Source organism: Dermacentor andersoni, chromosome 6, assembly GCF_023375885.2.
Source record: "Dermacentor andersoni chromosome 6, qqDerAnde1_hic_scaffold, whole genome shotgun sequence".
Lineage (NCBI taxonomy): Eukaryota > Metazoa > Arthropoda > Arachnida > Ixodida > Ixodidae > Dermacentor > Dermacentor andersoni.
The window spans coordinates 10,270,077-10,282,370 of NC_092819.1; the positions used below are offsets into that span (position 1 = coordinate 10,270,077).

At 46.9% G+C, this 12,294-nt stretch overlaps 1 protein-coding gene across 9 annotated transcripts in view; it reads right to left on the reverse strand.

Moving 5' to 3' along the window:
• Positions 1–12,294, reverse strand: part of LOC126521662 (uncharacterized) — a 97,327-nt gene that overhangs the window by 54,705 nt on the left and 30,328 nt on the right. For 8 of the 9 annotated variants that reach the window (XM_050170381.3, XM_055065812.2, XM_050170379.3 and 5 more), the window contains one exon: positions 7,528–7,671. The exons of the other annotated variant lie outside the window; for it this stretch is intronic. In XM_050170381.3, the coding sequence (XP_050026338.1) occupies positions 7,528–7,671 (144 nt within the window). The remainder of the gene's footprint in view (positions 1–7,527; positions 7,672–12,294) is intronic. 9 annotated transcript variants of the gene reach the window in all.

Sequence of the window (12,294 nt, forward strand, 5' to 3'; positions counted from 1 at the left end):
CTCTCCCTCTTTTTCAGGGTTTTGTTGTGCCCACAGGGTTCGACGGGATTTGCATGATGTGGGTTTCTTTCCCAAAGCAATTCACCACTCAGGAAATCCGAGTGTCGGGCCGAGGGACGCCTGTGCCAATTTGGATAACCAGTGGGTAATCGGCGACAGCTTGAGCACCACCGATACGTTTCTGACCATCCTCTTGTTTCATGCACGCTTCCTCACTTTCTCCCAACGCGTGATGGGCATACAGGTTACCGTACGTTTTCTAATATCGCCAGGTTTTATTGTTTATCCCTGGTATGTTATTTCGCCAGTTCTAGTTGCCGACACACATTGATATATCTGACTCGGAAGGCTGACCGCCTTGGCAGGTCAATTCAAACAGCCTCATCAGGTATGCCACGTCACTCACAGCTTTAAAGCCGAGCTTCATTTGTCAATCTCCCCGCACTTTGGCATGGGTCGGTGGTTTTCTTCCGGATAGATTTGTGAATATATAGGCAAAGCTTATATATGCTCCGAATGCAAGTACCAGCTAACATAGAAGAACATTCTGTGGGCTTAGTTGGTGCATAATTGACAAATATTTTTCAAAGCGCAAACAAGAAACACGGCACAAAAGGAAGGTCATTCATAGGACGGGCGCCTGTCCTGTGAATGACTTTCCTTTTGTGCCGTGTTCATTGTTTGCGCTTTGAAAAATATTTACCAGCTAACATGCGCGCGTAAGCCTTTGGCGGACGGACACATCAGTGCGAATGCCTACAAAGAACCTGAACACAGTACGCAGGCGCATCTCTAAAGCACACCGAGATCTTAATGGAATAGCGCAATGCATTCAGCAGCTTCTTTCATTTCCTCTATTTTCTATGATTTACCCACTCGGTATGTGCCACTCGTTGTGTGACAATTCTCAGCTAAGCTTCCAGAATGAGTCTGTGCCAATCTAGAATTGGCATGTTCCATAGTTTAACAACAAATTATTCTAAACATCTTCAGTGCCATGAATTTACGCCTTCAAGCGCGTAGTTCTCTTATTAAAACGACAATTTCTACGACTTTCTTTTCGGTGTTTAGCGTGCATGACCGGTCGGTTTCTTGCAGAATAAGGTTTGGGAGATAATCCAATAGTTAACGATGTTGACCCCGGAGATGGCGCGGTGGGACGGTCACGCTGATCACGTGGGTCCCGTGGTAGGGGTTCCCGCGTCTTGCTGATTAGCCGAGCTGGGACGAAGTCCCTATGCTGCGAAACGCGTTGCAGAATATGAAGTGTTATAGAATTTCACTGCTTAACGAAAGCTTCGCTTCGCGCATATTCAATGCTGTAAAATTTGTGCAGCGTGAAGCACTGAAGTGCACAAAAAAATAACTATAAAGAGACACAAAGGAAGAAGGATTGCAGGAGGACAGCACGAGTGCTGAAAGAAGAGTTACACGTGACGGACCTGTGCACTAGAAATGCACTGAATAAGAATAGCGATGTGGGCGAATTGTTTTAGGACCATGGCGTGAAATTTCTCCAGTGCGAAGCACTGATGTGTGGAAGAAGGAAGGAAGGAAGGAAGAAGTGGAGAAGGAAAGGCAGGAAGGTTAACCAGTTTAGCTCAACCGGTTTGCTACCGTACACATGGGAGCGGGATGGGGGGGATGAAAGATAAGGAAGGGAGAGAGAGGGAGAGCACATAGCATAGCACACACACATCGTCCGTTAGAGTCCATCACTCTGGCGTGGTACGTGATATCACTGTCACAACCGCTTGTCCAATCGCATCTCTTTCAAAAACCGAAGTAGTCCCTTCGTCGCCTTCAGCTGCGATGTCTTCTGTCGGCGGCATGTGAAAATCGTGTCGAGGGACAATGGTCTAGTGTCAAGGTGCGCTAGAACGGATGCCAGGCACTGTCGCTGAACAACATTATATTCAGGACAGTCGCACAGAATGTGTTCCAGCGTCTCCTCGCAAAGACAGGTATTGCAGAGAGCGTTGTCGGCCATTCCAATGCAAAATGAGTAAGATTTCGTGAAAGCCATCCCTAGCCATAAGCGATAAAGCAGAGTCGCCTCTCTTCGGCGGAGTCCAGTTGGCATATAGAGATGCATCAAAGAGGGCAGGTGGTATTGACGGCTGCTCCGGTTGGTCTGGCTGTTTGGTGTGCACCATAGAGAGAGCGTGATCTCCTGTGCAAGCACTCGAAGTCTGCTAGCTGCGTCGGACCGTGAAAGTGGTATGGCCTCTTCTTGTGCGCCTTCAAGAGCTGCCCGAGCGGCATTATCGGCGTCTTCGTTTCCTATGACGCCGCAGTGACTTGGCAGCCATTGAAACGTCACGTGGTGCCCTTTCTCCTGTGATGTATGGAGTAGGCAGCTAATATCGAATACGAGCTGTTCGAATGGCCCGCGACGCAGAGCTGATAGCACAGATTGTAGGGCTGCCTTTGAGTCGCTGAAGATTGACCATTGTCGAGGTGGCTCCCGATTGACGAAACAAAGTGCAGCGCGAAGAGCAGCTAGTTCAGCAGATGTCGATGTTGTTGGGTGGTCAGTCCTAAAGCTGATGGTAATAGCTCTTGCTGGGACAACCACAGCACCGGACGAACACTGGATGTTTGTGGAACCATCAGTATAAATGTGCTGACTGTCCGCGTACCTCTCGTGCAGAAGAAGCAGAGACAGTTTTTTCAGCACAGGCGACGACTGTTCAGACTTTTTCCCGATTCCTGGTACACTGAGATGGACTGTTGGGCTGATAAGACACCAAGGGGCTATCGATGGCTTAGATGCAGCGGTGAAGCCCGAGGGAAGTTTGTCGTTGTACTTGATGATAGTTTTAGAGAATGATGATTGGTGCCTGTCTGAAGGTAGTGTTGCAAGGTGGTGATAGGGGGCACGTGCAAAATGTCTTATGTGCGTTCTCAGGGCCTCCACCGTAATGTGAGTTTGAACTGGATGGTCCCGAGCAATCGCAAGAGTTGCCTCTGTTGACGTGCATCTCGGCAAACCAAGGCAGACTGAGTGCTTGAGCTTGTGTTGCCTGCAGGACACGAGTCTTGCAGGTGTTGTTCAGTACAGGTAGACTATATCTTAAAGAACCGAGAAAGAGAGCTCTGTAGAGTTTAAGCATTGCGTCTACTGACATCCCCCACGTCTTTCCTGTCAAGTATTTAAACATCTGGGAAGTTGCTGTCAGGCGCCGTTTCATGTAGGCCACGTGCGGGCTCCAACAGAGGTCTCGGTCAATAATTACGCCAAGAAATCTGTGGGTTCGGACATAGGAAATGGTCCGCCCATTGATTGAGATGGCATAAGGCGTCATCGGTTTGCGAGTAAATGCCACTAGTACGCATTTTTCTGGTGATACGCTGAGACCCTGTTTACACAAGTAGTTCGCTGTCAAAATGGCCGCTCTTTGAAGCCGCGCACGTATCTGAGGACGTGTGACTGCCGAAGTCCAGACACAAATGTCGTCAACTATATTGAAATTTTTATGGTAGTTGGCAAGTATTCAGCAAGTCCAATAAGAGCGAGGTTGAATAGCGTCGGTCTGAGAGCACCGCCTTGAGGAAATCCCCTGCTGGTATAGCGTCGCGTAGTTGGGCCATCGTCAGTTAACACATAGAATGACCTTGCAGATAGGTAACTTGCAATCCACAAAAAGACTCGACCACCTAGACCAACCGTCGCAAGGGCGTCGACAATGGCCTCATGTAATACGTTATCGTATACCCCTTTCACATCTAAGAATAAAGCTGCAGATAAACGCTTGCGGGACATTTCGTGCTGGACATATGAAACGAGATCAACTACATTGTCCATGGAAGAGCGGTCACGTCGGAAACCAGCCATGAAAATCGGATAAATCTTGTAGTATTCAAGGTACCATTCCAGGCGGCCAAGGATCATCCGTTCCATTATCTTTCCTACACAGCTGGCCAGCGCTATTGGGCGGTAAGAGGTGAGCTCTAGTGGGGATTTGCCCTGCTTTAAGAGTGGCACCAGGCGGCTTACTTTCCATTCGTCAGGAACATTTCCCTCCTGCCATGAGGAGTTGTAAAGGCTCAACAATTCTATCCGTGCGAATTCTCCGAGATAGCACAAGGCCCTGTATGATATACCATCTGGACCCGGAGATGATGAGCGCCTGCAGAGAGTTATTGCTGCTTCGAGCTCCTCCATTGTAAAAGGAAGATCCATGCGGCAATCACGGGAATGGGGGACATCAGCTCGGGCTGGAGGATCTGGGCGAGTCGCTAGGTCTGCGATCCGCGCACAAAAGTTATCTGCGACATCGATGTCTTGCCGCCCTTGGAAAAGCGGTAGCGCCTTGAATGGAAAACGCCGTTCCCGAAGGCAACGCAGACCTTGCACCATTTTCCAAATGTGAGACAGTGGCTTGCGAGGGTCGAGCGTCTGGCAAAACGTTGCCCAACGTTCGGACGCTAATCTGTCCATACGATCCTGAATCTTCTTTTGCATCCTCCTGGCTGCCCTAAGGTCATGGATTGATTTTGTACGCCGATATCGACCTTCCGCCCGGCGACGAAGTACTCGAAGTCGCTCTAATTCTATGTCGAAGTCATTTCGCGTGGAAGAGATCGTCATCATGCGAGTGGCGTTTTGCATCGTAATTTTAATCGTTCGCGCTAACCCAGAGGGTAGGCCCTCGCGGCAGGCATCTTCCATCTCAGATTTGAAGTTGGCCCATTGAATAGTCCTAATCGTATTCCGTGGGCCTGATCTAGACGACAAGCCTTTGATGTTCAGATAGGCGGGAATGTGATCACTCCCATGTGTCTCAATATCTGGAAACCACTTCACACATATGGCGAGAGAGTCGGAGACGAAAGCAAGGTCGAGGCAGCTGCCGTATGTCACGCCTCGAAGAAAGGTGGGGCTACCATCGTTTAGGAGAGTGAGGCCATAGTTGTAGGCGATGCTTGCTAATTTTCGTCCTCTTGCATTTCTCCTTGTACTTCCCCATGCTGGATGGTGTCCATTGAAATCTCCTATGATGACCCATGGGGCGGGATAAACACTCAAGATATCCGCAAATCTTTTGGTATCGAAATTGCTGGAAGGCGATATATACACGCCTATGAGAGTAAACAAGAGTTTGTTCTTTTTAACTCTGATGCATATATATTGATTGTCGTCGTGGGGCGTAACTGGTTGCAAAACATAGCTGAGTTCGCGACGAACAAAAACGACGATTTTGCTGTCAGGGCACGAATTTATCATGTCATCAACAAATGATGCGGAAGAAGGGTTACACATAACGGAAGGGCCCTGTGTACTAGAAATGCGCTGAACAAGAATAGCGATGTGGGCGAGTTGGTTTAGGCCCATGGTGTAAAATTTCTGCACCGCGAAGCACTGAAGTGCGGAAGAAGGGTTACACATAACGGAAGGGCCCTGTGTAGTAAATATGCACTGAACAAGAATAGCTATGTGGGTGAGTTGTTTTAGGCACGTGCTGTAAAATTTCTGCAGCGCGAAGCACTGATGTGCGGAAGAAGGGTTACACATAACGGAAGGGCCATGTGTAATAAATATGCACTGAACAAGAATAGCGATGTGGGCGAGTTGGTTTAGGCCCATGGCGTAAATTTCTGCAGTGCGAAGCACTGATGCGCGGAAGAAGGGTTACACATAACGGAAGGGCCCTGTGTAGTAAATATGCACTGAACAAGAATAGCTATGTGGGTGAGTTGTTTTAGGCACGTGCTGTAAAATTTCTGCAGCGCGAAGCACTGATGTGCGGAAGAAGGGTTACACATAACGGAAGGGCCATGTGTAATAAATATGCACTGAACAAGAATAGCGATGTGGGCGAGTTGGTTTAGGCCCATGGCGTAAATTTCTGCAGTGCGAAGCACTGATGCGCGGAAGAAGGGTTACACATAACGGAAGGGCCCTGTGTAGTAAATATGCACTGAACAAGAATAGCTATGTGGGTGAGTTGTTTTAGGCACGTGCTGTAAAATTTCTGCAGCGCGAAGCACTGATGTGCGGAAGAAGGGTTACACATAACGGAAGGGCCATGTGTAGTAAATATGCACTGAACAAGAATAGCGATGTGGGCGAGTTGGTTTAGGCCCATGGAGTAAAATTTCTGCACCGCGAAGCACTGAAGTGCGGAAGAAGGGTTACACATAACGGAAGGGCCCTGTGTAATAAATATGCACTGAACAAGAATAGCTATTTGGGTGAGTTGTTTTAGGCACGTGCTGTAAAATTTCTGCAGCGCGAAGCACCGATGTGCGGAAGAAGGGTTACACATAACGGAAGGGCCATGTGTAGTAAATATGCACTGAACAAGAATAGCGATGTGGGCGAGTTGGTTTAGGCCCATGGCGTAAATTTCTGCAGTGGGAAGCACTGATGCGCGGAAGAAGGGTTACACATAACGGAAGGGCCCTGTGTATTAGAAATGCGCTGAACAAGAATAGCGATGTGGGCGAGTTGGTTTAGGGCCATGGTGTAAAATTTCTGCAGCGCGAAGCACTAAAGTGCGGAAGAAGGGTTACACATAACGGAAGGGCCGTGTGTAGTAAATATGCGCCTAATAAGAATAGCGATGTGGGCGAGTTGGTTTAGGCCCATGGCGTAAATTCTCTATTCTTATGCATATATTCAAGTATGTACGTCCTATCTGTGTAATTATTTGCAAACTAACATTAGCAATAAAAATGAGGAGGATGCTTAAGCTTCGCCTTTAAGAGTGGAACGCGATTGCATTCAAAGATCCCTGACTGCTTCTCACGCTACCCGGCAACTGCAACGTATGTAACCGTAATGTTTGCCAGGAAACGCTGGCGGCGAACGCTATGTAAGAAGGCGGTAGAAACTTCCTGGCAGAAACGCGGCCTCTTGCTTTGGCCGCGATGCCGCGGAGGCGAGCGCCATATGAAAGTGTTTCAAGCAAGCGGGCGTGTCGCTCCATGGACTCCAAGATATTCAAGCGCCGGCGCGCGCAAATGGCGGACGCCGTCGCCGGTCTATGAATGGTGGAAGCGCTGGAAAAGGTGTTTGTTTGAGTTTTCGCGCAACCGCATGTTTTCTCGTATATTAAAATTATAATTAGAGGGTTATCATGTCTGTAGGTTGTCTTTAAGTCATACTTTACGATTTTTCTGCGTATTTTAGCTTGAGAAATACAATTAGTTCAGTAACTTTCTTGCGCCAAATGGAGGGCCTGGGTTTGGGTGGTTCAAGTATATTTTTGCGAGACGACAACCGACGCTGGACGCCCACGCCGACACCGTATTTTCTGCCAGACGGGGTCCGTAACGCTGTCGCGCTAAATCAACACTGTTCATAACAAGGTTGTCAAAGGCGCAGTTATGGGCTAGTTAATCCGGATTTCTTTACTGAAGAGGGCTCAAGAACGCTCAGGCGGTGTACAAAAAGACATTCTCGACGACATGCGGTTCTATACTGAACCTACCAAAGCATAAACACTGATATTTTTGTTGTCCTGCGAATTAAGTTACAACAGCAGTGAGAGGTACCGTATTTTGCCAGATAGCACTCACCAATGCAAGAGCGGGTATTCCTGTTCATGCGGTATCCTGCAGGACAGGGATTCCTGTCTCGGCAGATGAAGCCGCCATTGGTGTTGACGCAACTCTGCGTGGAGAATCTGCAATTGTGCGTGTTTTCCCGGCACTCGTCCACGTCTGCGTGGAGGAAAAGAAAACAGAGCACACGCACAATCAGTGACGTAAACAAGAACGCGCTGCAGGCAATGGGTATAGTGAAAGACGTTACATCTTAGGCGAATCACCCTTAGCATCATCGAAAAGATTTTGTCAAAAGTACGATCCATGGTTGTTATAAAAACGGCGGTTTCTGGCTGTCAATAATTTGCATAAATGCCTGTGTTTCTTCATATAAAGCATCTTTAGGATGATCTCGCGGACTGTAAAAGTGATTTCGTCACTGCGTAGAGCCCGGCACAAGAAAGGTGAGACATATATGCAGGGGTGGGTGAATATTTGAAACTCTTGAATGACCAATAGGATATCGCCCTATTCGATGCGAATCGAATAGCGAACTATTCGTAAATACTATTATTCTACGAATAGTTTCTAAGCCTCTGAAATTGCCAACCTTGCTAGAAGAAGCATGGAAATAGAGTAAAAATGCGATAAATTTGATCCCGGCTGCCATAGCAGACATGAAATACGAAAATTTTCGTAGTGGAGCACGTTACGTCACTCAGGGAGCCAGACTTTTCCAGCCAAACCGTTATCATTCGCACTCACCAGTAAGTCGTGAATATGCGAATAAACTGATTATTTTCTCCTAATAATCCATTAGTGTTTTTAATAAACAACGCTTCATAATGTGCGCTGTAATCACAGCAGTACACTATGGTGCGAAGATCGTTTTGTATTAAAGTAATAAACAACTGTTCATTATAGGACAGCACTTTAAGAAGTATTAAATATTCGATTCGATTTCCTTTCGGTATTTTTCCAGTCGTATTAAATTTGGTCTCGAAAATTGCTTTTCGCCTACCCCTTCTTTACATGAGAGAAAGCTGGCGAAAAAAATTAGCTGTTTTGATTTTCATTGCCGAGCGACAGCTTTTTGTCGTCCGTGTATCTTGTCTTACCTCATCGTTTAGTGATGCATGCACTTACTATAAAAAGCATAAATATCACATGATAAAAACTTAATAGCTTATAAGAACCTTAACTGATGTCATCACCACCTAACTGTACCATCTTCCGCATATGCCACCTGTTTCGCTTATAAAGAGCGGCATTTGTTAGACGCCACTGGGGAGATAATAACTATCAGTCTGACAGTAACTGATCAACAAAATGAACAGCCAGGATTTGGTAATAATGTTATCTTTAGTTTATAGCAAATGTTATAATTGCGTAGCTGAAGCCGCTCAGTTATAAGGCATGTACCCTTTTACAAATCCTTGGATTAGCACCAGTTTTGAGATTACTCCCAAACTTGCAGAGCAATGCATTAGTTGTTATTTTTATTTAATTATTTATTTGTTTACAGTACCCTCAGGGCCCAGAAGGGCGTTACAGAGGGGGTGGCTACAATAATAATAATAAAGAATACATGCTCAAACAATTATTAGTATCAAGGTGATAAATTCAAAACATAATCAGTTATTGCAGTCTTGAAAGATGATGCCTCCTCGATGCAGGCCAAGGGGGGGGGGGAGGAAGGCGGTTCCACTCGGCACTGGTTTTCGGCAGAAATGAGTTAGAGAAAACATTTGTGCGACAGAAAGGAATGAACACTTTAAGCCGATGATCAAGACGCGACGACATGTACGAAGGCTCTGAAGTTAAGTCTTGTTTAAGCGAGCTGTTTTGGTAAAAGATTTTTTGAAAAAGGCAGAGACGGGAAATTTTTCTTCGAATGTGCAAGTTAATAAGACCAAGGTGTGACTTCATTAAATAAACGCTAGATGTGGGGGAATAATTAGAAAGGGTGAAACATGCTGACCTTTTCTGAACTGACTCAATGTTACCTGCTAGTGTTTTTTGACCAGGGTCCCAGACAGATGACGCGTACTCTAGCTTCGGTCTATAGTGTTTAGTGTTTTGTCCGTGTATAGTTAATATTTTCGCAAGAAGTCCGCTTACGTTCAATGTGCGACAAAGCTAAGTGGGACACCAATGATTTTGCTGAAAGAGCTTGAGAATTACTGTATTTAAGCTAGTGCTAAAAAGGGTGCGACGTTGGGCTAGTTGGTTCGTGCTGGTGACAAAAGCGCGAGAAACAAGGACTGAGAGGACTGGTGGACTCGTGTACACTTAGGCTCTTGCACAAGACAAGCTTGCCGAGGATCTGGTGACCAAGAAATTTCAATGCAAATAGATTGAGGGCCGGAAAATAAGTAGGCCTGCTATTTATTGCCCTGTTGGTATCCTGATTGATATAATCCTGATAAGCTAAAGTATTGATGTTATGTGCAGAACAAGCAAAGCTGTTGCCTAGTTGCCTGCCAGTAGCGCTATACAGTACTTTGTGTTTGTGTTTGTGGATTATTACCGGCGATTTCAACGCTCATCATCCACTATGGGGAAGCCAGAAGATGGATACTCGGGGAAGACGGGTTTCCTCCTTTGCGTCAGATCATGAACTGTATTGTGTAAACGATGGCAGTCCTACGTGCTTACGGGGACAGCAGCTGCCTCGACCTAACGTTTGTGTCACGCAGCCTAAGTAACAAGGTACAGTGGTTTGCAGACAATGAAACCCATGGAAGTGACCATATTCCCACCTACATAAAAATCAAAGGCCGAAGCAAGTCGCGCATTACTGTTTCTTCACGCATCGACTGGTAAAAGTACAGGCCACTCACAGAGAAGCGGTGTCAAGAAAATGAAGAAGGTTCTTTTGAAAACCTAGAAGACATAATCAAAGCTGCTGCTCAGAACGGTGCCAGTAATTTTACACCTTTATCAGGTTTTGTGAATATGAAGCGGAATTGTAGCGGCTCCGAGCAATCCGTCGTCGTGGTGAACGATGGTATACGCACACGAAATCCATCCACGACTTGCGTGAGGCGACACGTCTGCAGAAAAAAAATTCAGCGTCGAATCAATGCACTCCAATCTCTAAGACGGAAATCTTTATGGGAGTCACTTGATCCACACAAGCCTCTTTCTCAAATATGGAGGATTGTACGCGACCTGCGAACATTGCCACAACAGCATCGCCCATTCAAGCGTCTTGCTCTCCACGAAGCTCGTCACGACATTGAAGTAGTAAAAGACTCCTGCTCGACGGTTGCCAGTAAGGAGTCCACGTTCAGCGCGAGTAATCTAGTAAACACGGCGATGTCAAGAGATTCCAGGATGGACAATCTATTCTCGAGCAGCTTCGGCAGCATGAGAATGTTCCTCATCCCCTGTAACTGATGGTGTCACTTACATGGCCCTGTGCAACCTCGGTCAAACAGCTCGGCGTGTCCTTCTAACCATATGCAATGACTCGCGATTTCCCGGATTGATTCCTCCCTCGTGGAAGTCCATCCGCCTCATTCATCTGCTGAAATCAGGTAAATCTCCCCTGGACCTGGCCTCCTATCGCCCCATCGCACTTGCCAGCTGTTTTGGAAAAGTTATGAAGAGGATGGGGGGAGCTGACTCACCTGGAGTGGTAGCTGGAGCATAACGAGATATATTCTGATGTTATGACTGGCTTTCGGTGTGGACGGTCTTCGATAGATAACGTGATTGACCTTGTCTTGCCTGTACAGCAACAACTAAAGAGATTATCCGCGGCGATGTTCTTGGATGTGAAAGGCGCATACGACAATGTATCGCATGAAGCTATTCTGGACGCCTTGGGGAACATTGGATTGGAGGGCCGTGTCTACCAATGATTTTACAATTACTTTAAGGGCCTTCTTTGTACAAATTGAAAATGAAACAACACACCGTTGTACTTGTCGCGGTGTGCCGCAAGGTGAAGTCCTGAGCCCCACTCTCTTGAACCATGCGCTCATCGACCTTGTTGATGTACTTCCGCGGTCCGTGCATCTGTCAATATACGGAGGTGACATCTGCACATGAGCCTCACGGTTGACGCGTCTACGCGTACGCGCCAGGCTTCAGAGAGCGGTTACGCTGACGTCAAACTACCTTGAAGGACATGGACTAGAGCTGTCATCTGAGCAGTGCTCGCTGGTTGCCTTCACGCGCAGGACGATGGGCCCATATGTCATTAAAATCAATGGGCAGGCTATTAGTTATGAGAAGACTCACCACTTTTTGGGAGTAATAATAGATCGCGACCTGTCCTGGAGCCCTCATGTTGCCTACATGAAAAAGAAACTCACCATGATCACCCACATGCTAAGATTTCTTGTGGGGAAACCGTGGGGTGCATCTGTACGAGCGATGCTTGAACTTTATAGTGTACTTTTCCTCGGGTTCATGGACTGCAGCTTACCTGTGCTTGGCAGGACCTGAAGAATAAACGCAGACGTTCTCCATTCGATTCAAGCTCAAGCACTGAAAATGTACCTTGGCCTTCCGAGATGTGCACCTTCAGTAGCGACTGCCGTCATCGCGCGTGATCACCCAATCACAACATATATTCACGCCGATGCCTTAAGAATGCACATCAGGCATTGCGCCCGGACTCCATTACACCCCCTCGCCTCACTTCCTGCTTCTAGGCCACACTCTGCGTTCAGCGATGTTATTGCTTCGCATCGATCAGTGCTTCCCCTGCTTCCTTTTTCCCCTTTCATTTTCGCTCCTCTTTCCTTTTCTTTGTAACTTCTGTTTTCTGTGATCTTTAATTATGGC